The sequence below is a fragment of the Neodiprion lecontei genome, chromosome 1, assembly GCF_021901455.1.
Source record: "Neodiprion lecontei isolate iyNeoLeco1 chromosome 1, iyNeoLeco1.1, whole genome shotgun sequence".
Taxonomy (NCBI): Eukaryota; Metazoa; Arthropoda; class Insecta; order Hymenoptera; family Diprionidae; genus Neodiprion; species Neodiprion lecontei.
The window spans coordinates 27082422-27109321 of NC_060260.1; the positions used below are offsets into that span (position 1 = coordinate 27082422).

The following is a 26900-nucleotide window of genomic DNA, read 5'->3' on the forward strand; positions in this document are numbered from 1 at the left end:
ATTGGTCAAACATTAATTCCGAATGATGAGGATAACGGATACGCGAAAATATAACGAGACACATTGAAACATGCGGATGGATAATAAATGCATGGTGTATAAAGGGCTTACCTGGCAAATGGACTGCTGATCACATAGTAGGTGTAATAAAAGATGCTGAAGATGGAGACGAGGAGAAGTGCGGCGACGCATCGTTTCACGGTTGTTTGTTTAACAACGCAACGCGGTACCAGAGAGCCTAGCAATTGAATGCCGGCGTCTCCACCCGAGATTACAACCATCGCGAATTAACGATTTACTAATAAATTATTACACACTCGTTTCTTTTAATTTGATATCATGTACGCGAGCAGATTATTTATCTTCGTTCTCTCGTTAAATATATATTATATAGGTAGTTATACATACAGGCAATATATTTACAGGCGCCAGATGCGACGATGGATAATTAAATATTCGTACATGCGTACAATATATTGAAACTGTGTTTATTTTTGTTTAAAAAATAATTTTCACGACGGTTTGATTTACAAAAGAGTGAGTCGCGAAAAAAAGAGAGTGTTTTACGAGCCAAATACTAATGTTTTCTTCTTTTTCCTCTACACCGAATATTTATAGATATTTATCAACTTATTTGTCTATTTATTTATTTATTTATTTTTTGTCGTTACTAAAATTTAAGCACTGAACACTCGCGGACGTTACAGGTACACAGATACCTTCTGATAGCGCAGACAACACTTTTTGATATCCCACTGCACTGGTAATTATTTAATGATACTTTGGCTTGATTCAATCTCATTGATTCTCAATTTTGGAATTGATTAATGTGTTATTTTATAAAAGTCCCGATTAAACCTCGTGTTCAGTAAAATTGAACGAATTTGTATTTATGCGAAAACGCCTTCTTTGCTTATTTGATTATTCACACTTTTTGAAAATAATCTCAATATTTCTCATTCCCAAAAAATATAAACCAAAAAATTCTCGACTATCGCTGCGCCACGAACTGAATTTGCGTACAGTATCATATATGGTAGAAGCTAATGGATACAAACAAAATTCTACGCAGCTTGTTTCTCCCCAACTCGACCCACTTCTCTTTGATAAAAAATACCAGATCAAAAGAAGTTAATAAAATGTGATGAAACAGAGAATAAACATTAAACAGCGAGTGTACGTCGAATCGAGAACACAATCGAAAAATAAAGAATTTCGTATGGTCGTTTCGTTATGAGTGTAAAGTAATAGAAAACGTAAAGTTTCCATAAAAATTATTTAAATAAAAAGTATAAAAATGCAATAAGTCGACTGATAATCCCGACAAAAATGATGCACACCTTCAATTTATCGGTATAAAAATTGATCTAACTAGTTCCGATTAATTTTCCAGCACGTTATACGCGAGAGTATCCTCAATATTTCTTCTCTACTATCATGTATCCACGATCCACAATGACAACAATTTTTTTCAGCAGCAGCACGTGAATTATCATAACTTTTGCACTGATAAATCAGACCCGATAAAGACGAAGGAAAGCATAAGATTTCTCGACAATAAAAACGAGAGGATTCCGTGATCCGTTTCGACTCTTTGTACTTCCTGTTCAACTCCGCCGCCCCGATCGCCATTTTGCAAAACGTAAATGAGCGTGGCGTCGTCCATCGCGGTCTTCTCGCGTATCGTTTAACCCATTTGTGCGAAAAACTCGTTTATCCCAAGGTCAGATCATCGAGGAATTTCGCATCCTGATCCAGGCCGCATCGGCAGCTCAACTTTCATGATTATCACTTCCGGGATCGAGGAACTCTTTTGACAGGTGTGAGACGCGTTACTGGCTGCACCGGAAGTCGGAGCTGTTTCGCCGCGGCGACTTTTCTCCGGCGATCATCAATCAAACCAGCGAAGAGAACGATATTAGCTCGTCCTCCCCCATCCGGTTGGCATGTAAGCTCGAATCACGGCCTTCGTGTCTGTTTCGACGTCTCTCGGCTCAGGAGAAAAGTATCTTTCTTTCTGTTCGTCCCCCAATTTCTTCCTCTTCCAAAAAAAAAAAAAAAAAAATACCACCCAAAGACGCGTTTCCTCCCTTTTTCGAATCGGGTGAGAAAATTCCTCTCGCTCGAAATTTAAGGGTCCTTTTTCGGCCCTGTTTAGGCGAAAGCCGTTACTCGTTAGCTCGATCGAATTTGGCCCTCGGCCGTAAATTCGCGATCTTTCCTTAGCGAGGACGGCTGAAGCCTCGCCTTTTCCCCTCGCCCTGTCAATTAGGCGAGACGTAGGGCTTCGCGGTTTTTACGACGTGATTTCCCCTTTATCTTTCATCTCCTTTCACTCGCACAATTCCCGCCACCACGCTTTACGCGTCTGCGGTCCGCAAGGGCGACGATAGTCGTGCCGCTGACCGAGCTAAGGCCTCCGGAAGAAGGACTCGGCTGAGACTGGTTATCGTCAACTTCCAGCCAGGATCATTCCCGTCCTTGTAACCCGCTCTTGCCAAGAGACAGATTACTCGTAGATATCTCTCTCGGCCTGCTCCTGTTGCAATCTGTAACAATGTAAAAGGTCCGGGATTAAGAGAGGCTTAATTACGCGACGCATCGCAGGCTTAAGGGATACATTATAGTTCCAAGCCTAATTCGGCGGACTCAATTTTTCGTTCAGTGTACGCTGTGGATGAGAAAACTTTCATCGTTTGCGAGGAAATGTATTTTAAACGGTCGCTCGTTGATACGACAGATAATTTATTTGATTCAAAGTAATGAGCCGCACTGGGATCTAATATTAAAATCGATGGAATGGTTTATTGATTCATTTTTTCATTCGGAACTTGCCTGCGAAATATAACTTTTAATATCCCCCGCAAGTAATAATCCTTTTTTTTCAAGTATTTAAGTATGTTGAATTAAAACGTAGCGCTAGTCTTTTTTACAGAACATCATGATTTATTTTTATGCATTTGTGAAATATTTTTAAGGAAAAAAAAAAATAAAAATTATGTAATATTGAATGTTAAGTATAAAATGTACAGTATTAGGTTTAAACAAGACTTGAGAGACTATACAAATTAAACAGACTTGTGATATCTTTTTCTACTTTCCTCAAAACTCCTTTTCAATCTTTTTCTCTTGTACTGACGATTCGATTCATCTCATCATTGAACAGGAGTTTTGAAGAAAGTAGAAAAAGATATCACAAGACTGTTTGATTTATCTAGTCTCCCAAGTCTTGTTTGAACCTAATGCTGTTCGTTTTATACCTAAACATTCAGTTTTATATTCATATTCTTTTTTTTTCCATAAAAATAGTTAAAAAATGCATAAAAATAAATGTCGTTATGCTGTAAAAAAACTAGATTTATGAATTGGGTAAATTTCGTTATGCTTCAAAATCCCTCATCTCGTCAAACTTTTTCGAATGAAAAATTGAGATAATTTCACAAGTGTTCTGTTAGCACAGAGAACTAAGGTCGATATCCAATTTGCAGTCTATTAAATGTACTATCAGTATAAAGTATAAATTTTCAATTGAAAACTTCTCGACGATGCAAAAGAATTTAATTTTAAAAATGATCTCGATATTCAATTTCAACAATATTTTACGTCTCATAAAAATATCCTTAACATAGAATAACTTTTCGCTGGGTGTAAACTGCTGAATAAAGGGGAAAAGTGAATTCAAGGCTAAAACGCAATTACGAACGTAACTTTCCGAAAAGTATCATCCATTAATACAGAGTGTTAATTTGTCATAAACGTCTCCGTAACAAATATTTCCTAAATTATTCGATACCGGCGACCCGTTCTAATTCTCTTTTTTTCCTCTTTATTTTCTTCTAATTCTCCTTAATTCTAATATTTATTTGAATACCAAATAAGTGATCGATGGTTGTCGGCGCTTGACTCGAGGTGAAATTCGACAGTTGCAGGGGATGAGTACGTACGTGTACAGGTAGGAAAAAAAAAATTGGAATAAAAGGGGAGAAAAACCTATACGTGAATACACTTAACGATGTGTGTATAACTTATCGATTTCCCGATACGTGTAACACGTATAGCAAGTATAAAAAGCGGCGTGCGAGCGAGTTGAGGTCAAAAAATAAACCACGAGGCTTTAGGGGGCGAGGCGTGTGTGAAACGAGTGAAAAAATAAAAAAAAATGTTTCGGATATGAAACACTTTGGTGTGTATACGTAATAACTTCCACGCGAATATTTTTCATCAAGCATCATCGTTTTATATCGCGAAGAAAATTTCACCTCCGCATCGGTGTGAGTAATTTTTCTTCCAGCCCTTAAATTACGTATGAAATTGACGAGAGGAATAAAATTCGCAAGAATTATGAGCGTATGTAAGGATGAAAAGTAAAAGAGAAGAAAGAAAACTGATACGAGTTCATCGAGCAACAATCAACACCGTGCTACACTTTCGGCATCGCACTGTAGTAACAATAATAAATATCGATCCGCGATTGCTTAATTTTAAACAGCGTCAATATCGCGGGCAGCAGGCAAGTAGAGCGTGTAGCATTTTTCCCCCGAAACGTACGTCCTCCGTTTTCATCCCTCGGGGAACATCGGACTCGACAAGAAGTCCATTAATCAAATTGTTCTTCCTCCTGCTCCCGGAAAAAGAGGAGGTATAGGGACGAGGAGGAAGTGGAGGAGAGGGTTTGGTTGAACGGAAAATCGGACGACGATCAGTCGGTCCAGGGAGACGTGAAAAAGAAAGGGGGGATAAAAAGCAAAAAGGAAAGACAGTACGACGCGGTAAAACATGGAGGGAACAAAAAAAAAAAAAAGAAAAAAAAATGCCAACAAAATGCAAAATAAATTGAAAATGATGAGGGGGTGCAGGGGGAGGAAAGAGTGATGAAGAAAAAAAACCATCCAACGGACGAGATCGAAGAGGTCGCGATGAGCGGCCGACGAGACGTGGAGATTCCGTCTCGACATTTTCCTCCAGATAAACGCGATATGGGTTCGGTACCCATATGGGTAGTACATGTACTTTTATATACCGTTCAATCGCGGACCCGGAACGTATATAATCTCGCGTCAAGACGCGATGATCGGCGGAACGTCGACGCGACGAGACGCGACGGGACATTGACATCCTCCTGGGCGAAGGAAACTGGAAAAGACGCGGCTGCCTGCCGCATATCGCGTCCCGTCAGAGATAAGCTTCATGAAATTTTACGGCCATGTGTAACCGGCTATGATAAGTATTACGGCTTCTATAGCATTTTCAGCGTGTATTCGACACACACACACGCATATAAATATATGGAATCGGGGCGTTCGATGCCAAACCGACTAATATCTATAAATCCTGATCGATTCGCGGATTCGATTCATCTTGTTATTTCATCGCATTTTCAAGCGTAAAAATACTCGAGATATATTTTATAGTAACGATTTTCTTGTTTATCTGTGAATTCTTTCCGAGATGCAAAAAAATATATAAAATAAAAGATAAGAATGAAAGAAAAACCGATTTCCACAAGTTATTCTTGTATTACGTACGTGCCAAGGATCCAATTTTACTTTACATGTTATATTTCGCGGTAAAATTTAACGTACAGCCGATTAGGAATTGTCTTTAAATACTACGTTTGAAAATATCGTGTGAAAAAACAATGAATGAAATGTAGAAAAGACATTCTTTTTATGTATTAGAGCACCTCACACGTAAATGCTGCAGAGAAGATAAACGGATAACTTTATTTCCTTCGAGCATGAGTACAAAAAGGGCGACATATCATTACAAGAGTAATAAAAACGATATCCGATTTTGTAAGAGTTGTTAATTGTCCGATTTTAGCCGAACAAACGGAGGTGCAAAATATGCAAGAAAATAAATTCAACAACCGGGTGAAAATAACATGCGTCTTTTTGTATACAGGACTACGTACGTATAAGGATTTGTTTAGTAGAATACTATCCTCAAAATTCAAGAGAAGGTTCTGACTCCAGATAAAAAAATTTTACCGGAAAGATGTGTAAAAAGTGTATTTTTTATGGATAAATCTGAGAAACTACAAAACTGATTGTGAGTTTTATAAGAATCTGGAGTTGGAGTTTTTTAAATTATAAGGGAAAAATAACGTGTCCCTTCCTTCGTAGAGCGGTCTACGATTTTGCATATACACGGAAAACGAGTAGCGAAAACTAACCTATCTTAATCCAACTCGAAGTACTTTCAACGTACGAATGTTCGAAGTTTTCAAATCTCCTCGATCCTCCGTGTGTATTCTGTATCAGCGTAGGTTACGATGTGTAGTTACATGTATTCGCGATTGCGATGAGATTGAAGCTTGCGAAGTTGTTGCAGAGACGTATTTTTGAGAAAATCACGGTCTTTCGCAGCCTTAGAATTGTCTGAAATTCCGTAATCCGTATAATTTCGCATCATTGGAATTACTCGCATATATTTTGAAAATTCAAGATCGTTGAGTTGTTTCGATATTGCAAGGAAATAATTTTTATGTATTTCGACGACTTTTCGTCACGTTGAACGTTATTAATAAAACTTCAGTCACAGAATTTTTCTTATAGTCTTCCAAATCTATGAAATTTCCGTTATACCGCCAACAGGATTATATTTTTATCAAGTTTTATCATACATTGTATATATATTGGTGCGCAGAAATCTTGGGAATAAATCTTAATAATTTTAGGCAAACTGAACCCGTATTAGATTTCGAACAAATTTGAAATAAAATGTGACAAAATCTTGACCAAATTTAGACAAATTTCACAATTATTAGATATAAATCGGAGCTACGGTATATCTTCAAATGACATATAAATTGTACACATATATAGGGCATTCCATGCCGACTCAACCTACCATTGAAATTGATATTTTTAATTTGGTTCTTATTTTTATATCGTTTTGTACTCTGTGAAAAAAAGCTCCATGATTTCGATGGTACGTCGAGTTGGCATGGAACGCCCCATATACAGTTATAGAAAAATTTAACATCGCTAAATCTTCGGTACTCCTTATAATAATACAGTAATTACAATCTTCCGTGAGATTACGTGGATGTAAAAAGCGTAGAAAAAAAAAATCGCTACATTATACACTGAAGGAAATTTTTAGTCCCGGTTACCGCTCAATCCTTAACTATTTTCATTTTTTACCACAATCGAAAAATATAGTTCTAGGTAGAAAATAAAAATTAGTTTTCTAGCCGTTACCGGAAAGTCTAGTATCTATCCGTTACTATTCTTTCTCATTACGATCACTGTTGCTATATTTTCTTGTAACTGTAAGCCTAGTTTAACTAAAAAAACTAGAGTAAACCGGGCAAACTGATTTTGCCTCGCAGTCAGCAAAAAAGAATCGACAATAGCGCAAAATGGTTACGCGTGCCTCGTTTTTCGTAATTCCAACAACATTCAACCAGTTTTTTAACGATACCTGAATTTTTCCAGTTACCATAAAAAATGAAATTTTTCTCAGTGTACATCATTCGGTTAGGGTAAAATTTGAATTTCACCTGCCTTTATACACAGACCTCTGCCGCATGAGAAAAATTGGCAATACGAAGCAGGTATAACAAAGTGAAAAAAAAAGAATAACGGGAAAAAAAGGGGGGGAAAAAAAACTAATAAAAATAAAGGTGAAAAGGGCGTGCGTAGGTAACGATCGAGAACCGCGGGGCCACCGGAGGAGGCTGTAGGCTTGGCAAACACGGATCCGCCGCTTGTGGTTTCCGCCAAGCCATAAATCCTGGAAGCGCGGAAGTTTCTCGCCGGTGGCGCAGGCGGGAACCAACCGAGAAAAGAGGATGGGGAGGGAAAAAGAATGCTCGACGAAGGACGGAGGGAGGACGCTAGGCAAGAGGGAGGCGGGGGTGGAAAAACCCTTCGGGGTAAACTGGTCTAGGAGAGTAAACAACCGTCGCGGAGTTGACGGAGGACGGCGATGTGAGGCGAGGTGAGGTGAAGTGAAGTGACAGATCATGCAGAGATGAGCCGCGGAAAATCGCTGCGATTTTTCGCAAGAGGATGGCTACGTTCCGGACGAGACGACGGTGTCTGAGGACAGCACGTGCGGAAAAAAGAGAAATGAAAACAAGTTTTATTCGTTGTTTCTTTCTTTTTCTTTTTTCTTTTTTTTTCAAGGAAATCGTTAAACCTCCGATTTACATTTTTTTTTTACGCTGTAATCTCAGATTTTTTATTATGATGAAACTTGGCAGGATTTCCCGGTTATTTTATAGAATTCAATTATTATACATACCGCTGAAAGATAAATGGATATATCTTTAACCTTTTCAGTCAGAGTGGGATCTAAAAAATTTCCATGTCACAGTTTTTTTTTACAACTTTAAATTATCTCTGTTACTTCGTATTGCCGTTAAAATATGGAAAAATCTAATTTCGGTGAGAATCGTCGAATTTTGATAGTTTTTTTTTCTGTTTTATATCCGGCATGTTAGATTCAGAAACTATCACATTCTGTCTTCAGATTCGTGATCAGTGACCCTGAAAACCATCGGGTAATAAAATTCAGGCCAAAATATTGAGTCGAAAAATGTGTGGCAGAAAGGGTTAAGATGTTTGAATTGATAAACAGAAAATAAATTGTTTACTGAAACTACGCCTTTGTGCAAAGCATATACAATCAATGAAAATAATAATATATTTCATTCAAGGTATTATTGTGAACATTCAAATAAAAGACATTATGATAGTTGAAATATTATAACGCTCTGACTTCAAATCCCGAATTAATTGAATTTGAATCGAATTTGAAATTCAATTCAATTGCATATACAGCTAAAAATGTCAAAATTTTGTTTAATATTAAAGTGAAGAACCTTCGACGCGTAATTAAATGTTAATTCTAATATACGTATTAATGTCGATAGCTGAGAAGAGTTAATTTTCCGCCGATTTTTTACCAATGAGCCAAAAATTGAAGAAAATGAAAATCCGCGGCTTTTTTCGATTTTACAAAAAAAATTTCTGCTCGCTATTTATTCGTCCAAGAGTCTAAATAACAATAATCCGACCTTAAGGTAAAAGCGGCAAAAGCTTCAAGGGTGTAAACGGGCGGGAGAAAGCGTACTTTTATTTATTTTCTTCGTTTTGGCATGACTTGAGATAAACGATGCGATTGACAAATACTGCAGTACTTGAGAAGGTTTACGACGGAGGAAAAAAGCGAAAAATAAAATAAGGAAAAGAGAGAAAAAACAGAGGCTGCGAAGCACGCGAAGACGGTATAAAGAAGGTTTAAGCTGCGACTTAAGCTCACCCACCTTTTATACGTGGGATGACGTACAGTATGGGGCGGCGGATTTATATTTTTATAGCTTTCACTCTAGCTTTTTTTTTCTTCATTTTCTCCGCAGAATAATACCTGAACCTGCCCGAAGACATTTTTTTCGATGGATTAGATTATTCGGTCGTAGAATCTACCCGAAATAATACTTCCAGGTATAACATGAGGCATTCCAAATCAACTCGATCGGGTTTTTCAAAACCACCATTTTTAATTTCATCGTAAAGATTCCAGGGTTAAGTAAAAAAAGGCAAAGCCGTGAAACGGTTTTGAATATCCGTGACTCAAAAATGCTTTCGTGAGAACATTAAAAACATGTATAAAAATTGTAGATCGGTTGAATAATTTGAAGTTGAAGCTGAGAATACGTTTGATTGTTTTCATTTATTTATGAATTTTTTTCCTTCTTTTGACGAATCTAATTGGTAAAATTTTTAGTAAACTGGATTTCTTTCTGTTCGAACCAAGATTTAAAGTAAACGGACTGAAGAAGATATCTTGACTCAATTAATATCTATGCAACATACGTATACATAGCGACGAGAAAGAAAAAGGCGTCTATTTCGAGATCTGACTCAGTCATTTGATATCTTTGTAATAAAAATTATATGAAAATACGGAGATTTCATAGCTTGTGGTTGAATAAAGAATAAGACAATGTATATGTTTAACGTCAGATAGAAAATATGATCGTTACCTCATGTTGTAAATTAACCACGAGATATGTGTGTACAAAATAAATTCAACAAGATTAAAAGGATGTCACTGTGCGTGAAAATGTTATAACCGTCAGTTTATTCCTGCATAACATGTGTAAAGTGCAATATTGATACAGTCAATTTTGAAAACAAATATAATACCGCAAGTACCTAAATGTAAACTCTTGGCGCAAAAATCGGTATTCAAAAACCAGTGAAATGTTTCATTTCCGTTTATTTTGTTGTTATTTCTTTTTATTCTTCTTCCACGCCTTGGTTATTATTATCATTCATTTTTCGTCACGTTACGTTTTGAATCCGAGGATCGATCCTGCACGACGATAAGAGTGTAATTTAAATATTTTCAGAGAGGGAGGCCAACGTCGGCGTTACTCGGCACCGTCGCCATCCTCCTCCTCCTCCTCTTCCTCCTCCTCCTCCTCCTCTTCCCTCATCTCTGCCCCTGTTCGTGGCATTGACAGTGATTTGAATCGCAATTGATGACGGCAAAACCACGCTGATGTATTGCCATAAGCGCGGCGACCTAATAAAACGGCGGACCGGCTGCAGAGCGTCGATCAATAATAAAATCTCTCTTGAGGACAAAAACTGAGCCGGCTAGAGAGAGGCATTGCCTTCGAGTATTACGAGTCGCGATCATCCGCCAGAGACGCAGGAATATCCCGACTGTAAGTGAGTAATTGCCGTTGAGCGTTATCGTTGAAATGTATTGTTATTATCATGTACTACAACCAACTAATTGGAATAATGACGAACGAATGTGAATATTTTTCATGCAAACAGATTATCCTTCTTACTTGCAAAACTCTCATTGAGAAATCGCTGATGCCGATGCAATTTATTTCTTCAAGTCGATAAGTAAAATAGAACTATGACTGCGTTTGTGAACTGCATTAATGAGACTTGTTGAGATAGTTTAAACTCCGCAGAAATTTAAGAACATCGCAAGTTTTAACGAAAAGAAAACTTTTCCGAATTAAGGATAAAGTTTTCCGACTCATCGGGATCAGCTGTTATAGCGACCGGTCGTCTCGAGCTGTTTTTCCTAAAGTGAATAATTTCGAGTAAGTACCTACATCACTTCTCGCAGTTAAACGCTTACTGTACAATCATCGTCCAAGTGTTTTCATTTTCGACCATAACCGAAAAATGTAGTTCCGGATTGCAATTGAAAGTGAATTTTGTAAATTTAAGTAGAAAATGTTTAATACTGTTGGAATAATTTGATGTTGGTGTAACGATAATTCGTTTGATTGAAAATATACATGGTTAAAAAAAAAAAAAACAAAACAGATGTATCGGCGTTGCAATAACCAGAGAAATTTGTTTATTCACAACAACAATAACACTGTAAACAATTTAATTACTTATAACGCGTTTCCCCTGTAATTCCGATAATATTTTAACAACAATTATATCAAGTGGCAAGAATGAAAGTTTTTTTTTTTTACAACCGGGTTCAATTCAATGGTCACCTGATTTTTGTTATCTTTTGAAAAAAATTAGCGCTGCATTTATTCGTTCGTTGATAAAACACGTGTTGAGAGTCTGCAGCTTTCGCGCCATCGTCGTGCTCGGCAAGAGAATGAAATCAGAGGCGACGAAGACTGTTAATTACCAACGTCAAGTCTCAGATGTACAAATACAACCCAACATACGATATACACAGCTTGTTCTAATTACGTGAATTACAAGATTCGTGTCATATAGACGTCTGTAGTAACGACGGTAGAATAGATAAATGACACTGGCTCGTCTAGTGCGGTATTTAAAATGCTTACGACGTGTCTTCGTATTAACTACATCTACCAGATACGCGTGATGCTTGTCATAATCCAGCAATGCCTACGTACTACATATATACATTGCACACACGACGTAGTTCAACGCTACTTGTTGCCCTCGGTTATTGACCAACCGTTTGATAAGAATGCTTTCTGCTTTAAGCCATCATGATCTTTGACGTAATAGGGTGTAGGTTATACCTACACTGAGAAAAGTTTCATTTGTCATAGAAACTAGAAAAATTCAGTAAAACAGGTATCGTTAAAAAAACTGTTTGAATATTGTTGGAATTACGAAAAACGAGGCACGCCTAACCATTTTGCGCTATTGTAGATCCTTTTTTGGTAATTGCAACGCAAAATCGGTTTGTGAGGTTTACTCTAATTTTTTCAGTTAAATAAAACTTTAACGTCAATTTATTGTTACACAAGTATTAAATCTTCGCAACAGTTACAAAAAAATATAGTAAGAGTGATCGTAATGAGAAAGAACGGTAACGGATACTAAACTTTCCGGTAACAGCTACAAAATTAATTTTCATTTTGTACCTAGAACTATATTTTTCGATTGTGGAACTAAAAATTTCTCTCAGTGTATAATAATACACCATATATGATATAAGGTGCATTCGCATGAATACATGTACGACACTTGAGCATGAGTCATTCAATTTATCGTGTTTGAAAGTATAGTCTTGCGTGATTGTCTTATTGCATCATAACGCGTAGTATTAAATGCGTAAATCAAACCAGCGATTATACAATAAATCAATATATATAACGCGAAGAAAATTAAAGACCACAACGGATCGTTTCCCGCGTGATTTTTGATAATTATTTCGTTTTTTTTTATAGTATATATTAATATTTATGAATTTCGAATAAAAAATTTTATCGCCGCAAAGTATTTTGGAAAATTATACGTAACTGTGGATTTAGCATCCTTTAAAAAGTAAACTGGTGAATTTATACTTGTAAATTATAATAATTTTCGTCATATTCTCATCGCCCGTATAACGGCTTGATGATAATTGCATCGCAGCAGCGGACTGGAAAAGTATATTAAAAATAAGCGACGAAGAATTATACATAAAATAAAGTTTTACGACCAAGTTGAAAGCAGTTATCGGTTTACACCGCTGTCGTAAAAGGTGCGTGTATTCAGTTATAATACGTGGATGTGGCGATATAGATACACAGATGAGACATTTTCCTTCCACTTTTCGTTCATGGTACTAGTATGATACATGTATGTTTCAGAAAAAATTGATATCATCATATATTTATGTGAGGAGAAAGAAAAAGGTATCTCAACTATCGTGTCGAATTGAACGGGGGAAAAAAATATATATTTTAAGGGGTAAATATTTTCTCACAAACATTAAGTAAACCTAGCTACGCAAATTATCGTCAACGGTGAAATCAGCACGAATAATGAAGACATTTTGTGTTGCCATTTTCTTTTATCTCCCCCAAATCTCTCGGTATAGCCTTGAAAATTTTAAGTTTATAACTAAATTTCACTACACGATAATCACGTCGATTATCACGTGGAGGTTCGGTGACATATATGTATAAAATCGATGGACTCGTTATTCAGATAAAAAAATGAAAAAAAAAAAATGTTAGTTCTTAGCCAGTGAATCTACGATGTGTAGTTTCAAAGAATAATAACAACAATGATACCAGGCGATTTGGTAAATATTCACATATACGTATATACACATATACATGTATAACCTAATGGACTGATAACGACACACACTTTAGATTAGGCTTGATTGCCGTGCGCAGCTTTAGAGTATATTATGTATCGATCCGTGTTCGCAATTACCCGAAAATGACCATAGTGATGAAAAAATAATAGTATGCCATATACGCATGTTAAATTGGAGAAGATAAAAAAAATTACGCGAGAAAAAAATATTATGATAAAAAGAGAGAAAAAAAAAACAAACGTTGTATTTTCAAACAACATGTATGATGATAATATAACGTAGTAAAGTGTATGAGATTGTTTAATTGGGGTATTTTGTGACTACTTTACCAAATATATCGTTGTCAAAGTGTGATTGATTAATTTTCAGGCGATATACGAGAATCAATAACGTAAATCATAAAATTCGTTATTTTCAAACTATCATACGTTATCTCACGTAAAACAAAGGGGAGATAAAAAATACGAAGCAAAGGAAACATGTAAAACATATGTGTTAATTTGTAAAACTTCGAGCAAAAGGTATAATATCCGACCAGTTCTCGCCTTTGAGTAGGCACAGCTGCGGCACATTATATTATACGGTACAAAACTTGCAGAGGATACAGAGAAGGAAAATGAAACGGAGAGAGAAAGGAATAAGGGCAGCAAACGCTATCCGAGTGTCTGTCAGAGATAAAGACAGAAACGTCAAGAGTGGGTGAGTGAGTAGGAGAGAGAGAGAGAGAGATACATAGATAGACGGAGAGAGAGAGAGAGAAAGAGAGAAAGAGAGAAAAGAGGCGCCGCGGCGGTGCAGCCAAGAAACTACGTGCGTATGTAACATATTATTATAGAATGTTTGAGCGCGTGCATTGTTGCATCACCATTGCGCCTGCATCTCAAGATATACATGCACGATGCAGCGAGCAGCACAAGCCGGTTGTGTTTCTCTTATACGCACGCAGGCAGCGAAGAGAACGGGTTTGCGGTAACCTTTCAAATAGACCATAACGTTTATAAAATCACGCACAATATGTATCGTCATTCTTCGTACGTATTACATAGCTACCAACCTCAAAGAATATCATCATAAATGCCCTGTAAGGTATTTTATTTTTTTTTTTATTTTTTTTTATTTCAAAGGTGATTTATATATATATAATTTATATTTATATATATATATATATATCAATTTGATCCGGTTTGATATTTCTGTACGTGTAATCGTTATGTACGTACGTTGGGGTGATTCAGAAAAAAATACTTTACGATTTTCCACCGTGGTGTTCACTAAAAAATTTGTTTAGGTTAAAAGGAAGATTCTGCGAAAATATGAGCGTTTTACGTTATGTGAAAGATCGGGCTTTTTTTATTTTTCACTTTCTTTCCACATTTTTCTGGATTTGCGAATAAACATGTAGCACGTCAATTATTATTTCTTTACTAACATTTGTACGCACGGAGATATTCGCGGCTTTGAAAATTTTATGTTTCGATTCTTCTGTTCTCCGATCCTTCTATATTTTCACTCCAGATCGATAAGATCGATCGATCGATCAATGACGTACCGAAATCAAGCAACAATGCAAGTACGCAAGTATGTGTGTATGTATATACTGTAATTAATGCACTTTTCATTAGGTTTTTTTTTGCGGCCTAAATTAGTTTTCAGATTCTTACAATTAGCCGAGTTGCATCGGCGATTGAAGTAGTAGATTCGTAAGGTCTCGTCGGATCGATCGAATCTCGTCCGCATGGCGGGTAGAGAAGGAGGAGGAGGAGGATGAGGAGGAGGAGGAGAAATGAGGTATGTAAGGTGAATCTTACAGGGGTTTGGTTGGGTTCGCGTTAGCACGTGCTCGATTGCTTCTAGTTGAACAAAAGCGTTAAATAATGGAGTTAAAGAGGGACAGGAAACGGGCACAAGAGGAATAAATAATATGTACTGCGAGGAGTTGGCAAGAGGTGGGGAAGCCGGGAAATGCATGTCGGATGTCGTAAGAATATCGAAGACTGGCGGACACGTATAAGCCGTCGAGGCGACGTTGATCCACGAGGCTCGATTAGGCTTCGATTCTAATTTCGATTCTCGTCTCGTCGTTATTGCGTCGTTTGAGAAGTGAAACTGAAAGTGAATTCGAAAAAAGGAATTAAGGAAGCGGGTGCGTGGTGAACGATGATATCTGATTAATCATGAGAATGAATTGAATCATCGCACAAAGAATTTATTTTTACGTAAGCGTATGTATTTCAATAAATGATAAATGTTTTATTACTAATAATCGTGTGTGTTACAGGAATAATTTTACGTATACATAAGTTTCAGAAAAGTTTCCCCCGGATATGATCTAGCGATTCTATAAGACGATCACTCGCCTTCCCTTAACCCAACTTATTGTTAGCTTGACTCACATCAGCTGGCAGCCTTACCTTATAGTTATAGTATCCACGAAACGCGAGCCTGTAGATATAACAAAGGTACCTCGTTAAGAGAGCGACGTGTGCGCGAAACTCGTTCTCTCAAGTGGTGAAAGATCACGTGCACGCCAGAAGTGGATTTACAAAGTTGTGCGCGGTATGTTTTATATACATGTATACAGGCACCCAGATGCACGGTAAAACGTGTATAATATATATATATATATATATATATTTACAAGGGCGGGTTTGTTACGACTCCTGGATCATATTACACAAAAATTAACCCCCCCCCCCCACAAAGAAACCGTAAAAGCACTACGGACATGAAAAATTTTCAAAGAGATGATACTACGTAACATAATCTGTTTCACGTAAGTATAAATCATACTGCACTGCACTGCGGACGGAACAAAACTGAAACAACGAATTTGATCGTGTATAATAAAATTCCATTTATTATCACGATGAGCTCACTTCCGGTCGATCGAATAGCACGCGAATTCATGTACCGAAGGTTCCTTTATACAAACTGCAATCACACCACGAATAAACCAATAACCAGAAGAGTTTTCTTCTCTCTCTCTCTCTCTCTCTATGTATATATATATACATGTATATTTCTTCATCACTCGCCCTCGCTTCATAATATCTCTTTTGCCCGACTGGACACTGAAATTACTTTTTTCTTTCATCGTTTCCTTGATATTCACAGGCAGGTATAAGTATAACGGAATGTTTATTTCTACTGTCTGCACAGATGACAGATTGAAAAATATTTTTGGGCAAAGCAATCGAAGTAAATTTTCGCGGAGTGTTTCGAGTCGGACTAGATTTTTTTTTTGGTCTTCGATGTACAAAATGACCTAATAATTTTTACGATTTCAGTGAAACCATATAGTCAATACGTATTTACAGCCACGATACATATTGAACGGAGTACAAATGAATTTGGAACTCATGTAAAGATAACTTTTCAATACAGATACGGTTGAAAGCGTTTTTGTTAACAACTTCGCAAAGAAAAAGTTTACACGTGTTGCGTTATTTTGCAGTGAATGTCTTTCAGCTAAGTACAAATAAACTTGTTTCCGTTAATATATATAATCAGAATTGAAACGTGGCCGATGACGACGCGTCGTCGTAGTTGTATGCAGGTAGGTTAAATTATGGAGATTCTCTGATCGTAAATGTTGCAACTGAATATTCTAATAAGCAGCAACATAGTTACGCTACCGTCAAACTATGCGGAGGCCATTCGCGGCCTGCATTATAGTCCTCTAGCGTAATAGATATTACAGTATAGGGGATTCCATGCCAATTCGACCTGGGTTGTTTCATATTTTTGCAAAAATATTTAAGAATTTCAAATCGTATCGATCACTATACGTTCGCTTAGAGATATGTACACATATAATTTGAATCGATTCGAAAAGAATTGAAAGGAAAAGAAACCGAGTGACTTCGAGAGTTAGAACAATCACACGAAAGATCGACGGCTCAATCCGATAGGTCATGGGTCACACCTGGGTTGAATTGGCACGGAACGCCCCGTACATGCGTAATACTCGAAGGTTTAAAAGTGTACCCGTTAAATAGCGATATGTCGACACTATACGACGATTGAAAAAAATATGTTTTACGGTAGTCGTCGCGAGCTTTTTAACGCCATCTTGAGATTAACCAGGAAGTGCCACGCATGCATGGAGAAACTTCGGACGTGCGGTGATATATGGTCCTTCTGAAGCAGCAACAAAAGTTACTCTTCTTCTCCGTATCGCTAAATTTTTTCTATTCCTTGATTGGAAAATCAAAACGTTCAGGGAATCATTAATAAACAACGACTCACCCATTTGTCAAATTTATTCGGTGCCAGCTGTCTTAATGGAATCAAGATGAATGAAAATTAATGAAAATAATGCGTGTATACAGTGAGGATGAGTAATGATTCGAAGAATGGGGAAAGATCCTACCGTAAAAATTACTGGCGGTTGTTTAGTTCAGAGAGTAAATGACGGTAGTTAGTATTAATATAACATCTAGCTAAGAAAAAAGTCCACGTGTAAGAACCTACACAATTATGTTTTATAGATTTTTAGAATAGACGAGAAGGAAAAAAAGTCTGTTCAAACGTAGAAAAAATTAAGTGGACGGTCCCGCAAGTGTGTAATATCCAAAGTCGTCGCAAACAGCTGGAACGCAATTATTTTTTTATCGCCGTTGAGAGATATTCGTTCAAATAAATATATACACACTTTCTTTTGTACATTATATTTTTCACCGTTAGGTACGCTTTCTACGTATCTACGATATGTTATTCATCGATGTAGGAGGTCCTATATGGCGGTGAAAATTCTTCAATTATAATATCTGAATTCGTGTCCACCAACGATTTCTCCACATTGTTTTTCACCACCAGTATTACGAATTTTTCACATAGAAAATATATAACCGTTCGTTGACGTAGATTTATGTGAGAATTTCCTATACACTCAGCGTTGAAATGATATAGAAAATATATTCAACATTCTGTGGATATAAATGCGTGAACTTCTCTACTTCCCAAAACCAACCTGCACACCGCATATTTGAATAGGAAAAGTAAACCCAGCTGCACCATTCATACATAACGTATATAATACATATTACGTGTTTTACGCCAGGTTTTTCTTCGTGTTTTATTTCAAGATTATAATACTTACACGAGATTCTTACGTCTGATCAAATAAGACCTCGGTTTACGTGACATGTAAGATATTAGACTCGTGTCCCTTCTTACTGTATATTCCAATATTTTTTCAGAGTACAGATATGTACCTATAAGTCGGTACAACTTTTCCTCGCCAAGTTACAAAATTAAAACATCGCAGGTTCAAAGCTGGCTGGAAATTTTTCACGACTGCTTATCAAATTTACTTTCGTCGTCATCGTCTCTCTCGCTTATGAATACTTCAGTATCTACCGAAAGTTCTGAGGGTTTAAATTCAATATGTACATATTTAATACCTGCGATATCATTATCAATATCACCGACTGCTATTTGACGTTTTGAATTTCAACTTTGACTATCGCCTTTTGTTTTGTCACATTCGAGGAAAACTAACGTCGTGCGAAATCTGATTACAGCCTTGCAGGGTTGATAATCGATTCTGAAATACAGAATGTTTACGAGGCTGAAGTTAGTGACGTAAACGTAAGGAAACATCCGAGAAAAACCATGATTGTGCAAATTTTCCAACGAGTTTCGAGGAGTTGGGTTTATTAAAATACGAGTATAATTTGTTTGTCACGATTTACTGAATTTCCGAAAATCCCTCGGAATATTTTAAAGTTGGGAAACCTAAAGGTAGCGTTACATCAACCTTACCAACTCCCAACAATACCTGATGAACGTTTAAAGAAATAAAAGTCCCAGGGCATGTTTCAAAGTTCCCCGATACTTGGCCTCAAGAGAAATTGAAAATTCTTCACATAACGGAACCCGTCGATATAAAAAATCACACATGTATAGTACATACATCACAGCCGTGGTCGTATCTCGAGGAGGAGACGCGGAACCGGAAGTAGGACACTATAGACTACGTGACGTCGGGTTGAGATCGTAAATCGTTGAAAGGGAATTTTGAAAATTTGCATCAGGAAGAGCACGGTGTCGTGCTGCGGGGTTTACGACTAGACCAAGGAGGCGAAGGAAGCGGTAACAGAAGCAGAACCAGAACCAGGGTCATCGACGCCGAGACGCCGAGGTTCCCAAGAAGGAAAAGGGACCCGACCCACCGCATACCATAGACTTAGACAAGCGAGTGGTCGTCCATACCTATCCCAGGCTTACATGCGGTAGTCGCGTATAATCGACTGTCGATGGAACGGATGGAGGGCAGTCCGGCCGTAAAACGACCCGAGAAAAACAATTCGAACTGGGCAATTTGTAAACTTGTCTCGCGAAACGTTAAATCTTTACGGAAGCTCGTGACTGGATTAAAACTTCGGATTCACTTTCTTCGGTTATTCTAGTATTCGGGGGTAGTTTGAAGGGGCGAGTGAACACTGATTGGGCTTTGCGATTAACGGGGATTATGCGTTTTTGCGGTCAATCAGTGGTTAGTTCGATTGATTGTTTTGTCGACTAATCCCAGAGCTTAGTGCTTGACCTTATTTTATGTAGGTTCTACTCGGTTAGATTTTAATATTGTAAACGAACGCGTTGCGTGTGCAAGTCTCTCATTTCTTTACATTCGTTCTTCATTCGTTTCAGCGCTTTGGATCGTGCACGGATTTTCATCGTTGGATCATGATGTTGGAACAATCTCAAAGGCATTCTGACCATTTATACTTATATAAATTTGGATACGTGACAGTCGATTTTCGGAACGCTCTACAATATTGTAAATTCCTTGACTGATGGACACTTTTGTCCGAATTTTGGTATAGTTGCAGGTAGTTTACGGATTTCTAAATTCTCAAATCACGACCAGTATTAGCTGATTATGACGACAATGCGTGACGATGAGAAAGTAGTGAGTATTAGATAACGTGGCTGTGGAGGAAATTGTTCACACCACGGCTTCCTCTTGGAAGTTATAAGAGGAAAATCTCTGCGGCACGTTGAACTGACAAATGATATCACCGACCAAACCGTGATACGTATATATCTAGACTTTTTAACTCAACTTTATTCCTTCAAGGCACCGCAACCTGATCCTATTTACGTAGCAGTTTTTGCATACATTCGATTAATTCGGATTAGGAGATGATGCTTTTTTGTATAGGAAATTGATTTTGTTATTTCCCAAATTCGGTCAATCGTTTAAAAAACAGTAAATCGAACAACACCTGCACCAAACAAATATTTTTGCTAATTCAAATCCATCGAATTTGTTCTCGAAGTGCGAAAAACAACGATTTTCCTCTCGCTAACTTTTCGTCGTGTTAACGCGACCAACTTCGACCCTCGTTAATTCGGTGTGACTTTGAAAGCTTCCAACAATTTCGCAAGGTTCAGGGTCCAAGTTCTTGGATACGTTTGAAAATCGTCGTCGGCAAACCCGCGACGCCCACGCAAAGAGTAAAAGAGAAAACGGTCGGCTGCACCACCAGATGGGGAAATTTTTACCGTCCAGAAGGCCAAAAGTCCCGACAAGGGATTGAGTGACTGGAGTTTAAAGGTGGCCTGCGTTTAAAGTTGAGCCCCCAAGAGCGTCGAGTCGCGACGTCTCGGCAGAGATTTTCGTCGGTTTATCTATACCTGAATAGCTGCCGAGGAGAACAAGCCGTGTCATAATAATTTCGTTCCATGCTACCCGATTTCCCACAAATAGCAGCCGCCCTCGACCTCCCCCCTCCTCGACCTACGCGCCGAGGTTACACTCAACGTTTGGTAAACAAGGTAAAAAAATTAAATACGAGCATCGGGAAGAGAGGATCAACGAGACTCACCTGGAGGGTGGATGCGAGGATTTTGACAACGGTTGACAAATGACAGTCGGCCCGTTGTCACGTGGTCGAGATGACGCAGAGTTTCGACGTCTATATACGTAGAATTCACTCGTCGACGAGACTCTCTCGATCTCGCTCTCTTCTTGAGAAAAAAATGAGAGATGAGAACGGAGATCCGACCCTCGCGTCGAGGTACCGACTCTCTTTGTGCTACGGGTTCTAGGTTATGTTCGGTTAAATCCAGCGCTAAAGGCAAACACGTCCCTCGGTAGTTTCGCCGATGGCCGAAGGCTTGGCGAATAACCGTTTGGGTCAACGACAAGGTTAGCACGTGCCTCTACTCTTCTCTCCTCTCTTCTCAACCAACGGAGAAAACGGAATGCGACGGATACAAACACTCGCGGTAGCGGCGACGTTCCGACGCTCGCAAAACGACGACGCGCACCCGCAACTGGATCAACTCCCGAACGCCACCGGCGTCAAACTGGCGTCGTATCGGCGGGGGGGAGACGAGGCCGAGAGTCGAGGAGCCGAGTCGAGCCGAGTCGAGCCGAGGTAAGCCGAACTTTGCCGAGCGTCGAGCAACCCGGCAAATGACGCGTCCCTCTCTACGCGCATGCGCAGACTCAAAACGAGACACGCGGTCGCGCCCAACGCGAGATCTGAACATATACACACACGTATACATATATATATATATATATATATATATATGCCGACGACAACGAGCCTCATATTGATGTCTGCCCTGCATGTGTGCCTCAGACACCGGCCGACACCTTCTTGCCTTTGGTTCCGTACTTCTCCATTTCCTGTGAAAATTCTTCGCCCTTCACTCCTCCTTTCCTCCTTCTCTCCCCTCCCCCCTTGTCCGCGCCGCCCACGAGTTTAAGACACCTCGGTTCTCAACCTCTGAGGAATTCACCCCTCTGGCTATCCGTGACCTATAAGCTTCGTCGCAAGGACCACACGCTGCGGTTTAGGATCTACGATTTTGCCGATTTTCTTGGCGATAAGGAACTTCTGAACTCGGGGGAAGGGCTGTGTTCTAAATTTTCAAACTTTGGACTGACCGTTGTACCGAATATTCAAAATTCCGAATAGTACGTTACCGATCTTTGTTGTATATTTCAGCGGGGAAATTCTCGGTAAAAATCACCTGATATTACTCGAAATAAATAGAATAGAACGTAAATTTCACCCGAAGGGATCTGAGATCGCACACAAAATATGACGATGACAGCCTATCCCGTTAAACTTCTCTCGAATAGGATAATGGGGTTTAGTTTTATTTTCCTAGATACGTGACAAAATTCAGATTTTCAAGATTCCATACTTTATTTCAATCAATATCAAAGGCATGTTTGGTTGCTAACTATGGCTGCTGGTTTCAGATTTTTGTACGAAATTATATCCTAAGCTACTTACTGAAAATTAACACAAAAAATCGAAAGTCGTAAGGGTGTAAACCCTGTTCGATCGCAGTCATGTTATTACAACGAATGAAGGAAAGTTAGTTTTCGTTCGCGCTCACTTAGTTGTTGCGGCATTAGGAATTTATTTAGATTGACTTATAACCTATGCTCTCGCCGCAAAATCTACCGAGATGTAGCTATCGTACGTATTCTTGATATCTTACTGGACTCTGGACTGATGATACTGCAGAACGTATAATCTGACGATCCGTATCTACGTACTACGTGCATGCATCATGCATGGCATGCACACGCTGGCCGTAAGACTCGCATGCTCGCGTTTATCGTCTGTAATCGCATTTACTAAACCGCACCACATCTCACGAACTACCCATAATATGCGACCCGGTTATTACGCTTGTCCGTTTTCAAGGATCTGCTCAAAGAACAGGTATAGTCGGGTGCAAAATGTTTAGTTTTTTTTTAGTACATTTTTTTTAAACAATAAATATAATTAAAATAAAAAATAAATATTAATAACAAGAAACTTTATCGTACTACGCGTTTTCGTGCAATCTCTGAGCACGAATAAAAATTCAGAGAGCAAATATTCAATTTCATAATTTTTCCCTCATATACTTTAATTTAAATAATGGATGGCATCGCGATCCGGTTAGAAGAAAAGAGAAATGAAATAAGTTAAGAGTAAAAGTTCAATATTGACAAAGCTGGAATTTTTCATTACGGTGGGAATTATTTTTAAATGGTCACCTGTGGGAAGGTATACGATAAAATTGCCAATATTCCACATTAAAATTTTCAAGAATGGATATATGGAACTTGGAATGTTACAGATGAACTGCCACGCGTGTGAGTATAAATTGAGGCTATGAATTGAATTTAGAATAAAACTGAGACAATGTCGCTCAAGTAAATAAGTGTACCTTGAAAAGAATTCGTATTTTTTTCTCTCCTGCTGTAAGACTTCTGCTTCAAGTTGAAGATTGATTTCCCTAAGGTCTAGGTTCTGGAGAAAATTACTTATCGTTAGGCATGGGCAGAGTTATCTGTACGTAGATTTACATTACATGCGTTATGTATTTCGATGGCATAATGCCCAATAATTTGTTCACCGAATATTCAGAACGTCGTTAAACTTAATAACAAGCACCACTAGACTGACCGTAGTTGAAAACTAAAATACAATGCGGTGCAAAATGCTATGTCGAAAAATACGCGTCTTTTATATTAAATCGAGTTTGCGTCTCATCGGGTCTTTAAAAATCTATGCAAATTCTTGTATCCGATCATAACGCGTTCAATTATTGCTGTGCTGAATTGAAACGGGCCCAATAAATCTCACTTCCAATTAAACTGTCTATTTTAATTCCTATTCAATTTATGTCGTTTGCAAATAAAGGATTCTCTTCTTCGATGATCTTCTCATATAGTATAAATTAACAAATCCTTATCATTTAACAAAAACGAGCACTGTTACATTCTTGGACTTGAACATATGTTTCTAGCGTGTCTTTTATTTATCGCATAAACTCGACTTGGTCCATACGTTACACGCATAACATGCTTTGAAGATCTTACAATATCAAAATTTCATCCGTTTTTTGCTTACATCACCAAATGAGAAGTACTTCAAACGCTACCGAATTTTTGATTTATCTGCAAGCCGTATCGTTAAGGAAAGTATCACATCGTCTGGAAATTGGCATCTGAATTGGAAACGAATGGATATCAACGAAGCCACTGAGAATTTGGGTCCGCTTTCCATGGACCTACGAAAAGTCTGAAAAAAAGAAGTTGCCAATAGTGATCTGTCGGACCAGGAGTATGATTTGAGGGTTAAGGGTATACTTCACCCAGGTGATAAAACCCTTGGAATAAGAATAGCGAAGGGTTCGTGGTTTTTTCAAACGTCATTTTCGGTCGGGATCGAGTGATGCTATATATCATCTCCAAAAAAAAAGAAGTGTTTACAATTCATTAAAGAGAATGAATGTAATTTTTTAATTTATTTTAATGGAAATCTATTTCTAAATATTTCCGCACGCTGTTTTATCCCGAACGAAATGATCAGTACAGGAATCTGAATGGAAAATAACCGGCGTCTATTAGTCGAGTTTATTTTGCAAAATTACATACTTATCTCTAAAATCAGCGAAGGTACAAAATTATGCTTGTATTTGACTTGAACGCTTACATGAATAATGGGGATTAATGAATTTTATTTTTGATAGCGGGATGTATGCAAATTTAACTGATTTTCGGCAACTCCTAAGTCTGAAATATAAATGCCATGCCAGGTATAATATAAACAGTATTTCTATGCAAATTGGTTGGAAATGTTAGTCGCAAACCAAACTTCGCAGTTTCAACCAAAAGAATTCTTAAATTTAGGTAGTTACTAATATTGTCGCTATTACTAAATCGTACAGTAGGTAATTTGAAGACTAGTTTGCTGTTTTGCAAAATTCACATTGTACCTAATAGTATCATTGTTATAATGAGACAACGAACAAAACTAAGCGATACGACGCTGTGAATTCCGGCACGTGAGCTAGTTTGAAAATATTTTTCTACGCTGAGTTGAAAGTCATTTTTTTAAAAATGCTATTCAACGGACAATAGTTTGAAAACATATTGTGTCGAACAGTTCGAACAAAGCTGAAAATGAACATTTCGAGCTTCGTTTAACATTTCTAGCGCAATTATCCGTAACAAAAGCTTTTCTTTTTTATTATCATCCACAAAAAGTTGAACGTGCCCAGAATTTCGTAACAGTGAAATTTGGATTAAACGCTTAAAAATCCGTAAGAGATGCCGAAGATTTTTGATCTTTTGCCGAGGCACCTACGATCCTTGACATACGACGTAAACCTCTAAAAACATCGAGTGAATCTTCATTTCCCTCATGAATCCGTCGACCCCGTGAAAGAGCGAAGTTTGCTTTACTCTTACGGTGAAATTTACACGATAGCTAACGGCGCTCCACGTCGAGGTGTGTGTGCATTGTACCTTACATAAGATGTGGCGTGGGTTGTTGTAAGAGAACCTCGAAGAACGTCTTTATCGTTGAAAGTAAGACGGAGAGTTTTACAATAGTTTCGCTAGGATATACCAAGTGATAAAATTCTCCAAGATTACCGCCGAGCTTAAGCTTGGCTGACTCCCGTTCTTTAGCGCCCATTGGACGCCGAAGATTGTACTGTATGAGGAAAAACATACGAAAAAATCAGGACGAGACGTTGGTCTGCTGATGTTTTTTAATCCAATCGGCTCAAAGGTGTGTAAAACTTGACTGTTCCAAGAGCAAACATAATTAACCATTAACATGCGTGTAATGGATCAAGAATTTTCGTTTCGTCTGCGGGTCGAAACGATCAAAGAAGATCGGAAGTAGACCCAACTACCTCGTTCGATTTTCGATTACAGTTTGATCTTTCCAGCCGGTAGGAAATTCACCTTGTTCAGACCCCTCGAAGCGCCGAGAACCAATAAGCTGCACGCAATTGAGTAGACAGGCGCAATATCGAACATTAGATGCCTTCTTCGCAACGCATGAAATTTCAATTTCGCGTTTCGTATTACAGACATCTCTGGCTGAGACCGTTTTCTGAATTTCAAGTCGTTGACAATTTTCCATTTTCAAATCTGCACTTGCAGCTTATATGTGTATGTGAGTATTGCTGCAACGGATTTGAAGAATCCACCGAACGCGTAATCGATACTCAGGTAAAGGAGAGCTGAGGAAGGTGATTCTCCAGAGCTTATCGCGTAATTGCATCTAATCATCAGTTGTTCGATGGATGCCTTATTGGGTAGGTTGGAAGTGATCAGAAATGACAGGGTCTTGCGGTGAGATGTAGGAAGAAACAATAAAGTGTAGGAAAAATCGTTTTAAGACGATCTGAATAGAATAAATTCATGCATTGAGAAAAATTTCATTTGTAATGGTAACTAGAAAAATTCATTACAACAGATATCGTTGAAAAAACTGTTTGAATATTGTTGGAATTACGAACAACGAGGTACGCGTAACCATTTTGCGCTATTGGCGATCCTTTTTTGGTAATTGCAACGCAAAATCATTTTCTGAGGTTTACTCTACTTTTTT

The 26900-nt window shown here is 38.1% G+C and overlaps 1 protein-coding gene across 3 annotated transcripts in view; it reads right to left on the bottom strand.

The window, feature by feature from the left end:
* LOC107226406 (bifunctional heparan sulfate N-deacetylase/N-sulfotransferase) overlaps nucleotides 1-21823 on the bottom strand; it is an 81616-nt gene extending 59793 nt beyond the window's left edge. For 2 of the 3 annotated variants that reach the window (XR_006906298.1, XM_046746319.1), the window contains exons 1-2: nucleotides 21357-21823; nucleotides 112-2549 (exon numbers count right to left, since the gene is read on the bottom strand). Coding sequence is in view for 1 of the 3 variants with exons in the window: in XM_046746319.1 (XP_046602275.1) it covers nucleotides 112-281 (170 nt within the window). In the remaining 2 variants the exon portion in view is untranslated. Of the gene's footprint in view, nucleotides 1-111; nucleotides 2550-21356 lie in introns of those variants that run through there. The other variant, XM_046746320.1, reaches the window with a different exon arrangement.
* Between the last annotated feature and the right edge of the window lie 5077 nt (nucleotides 21824-26900).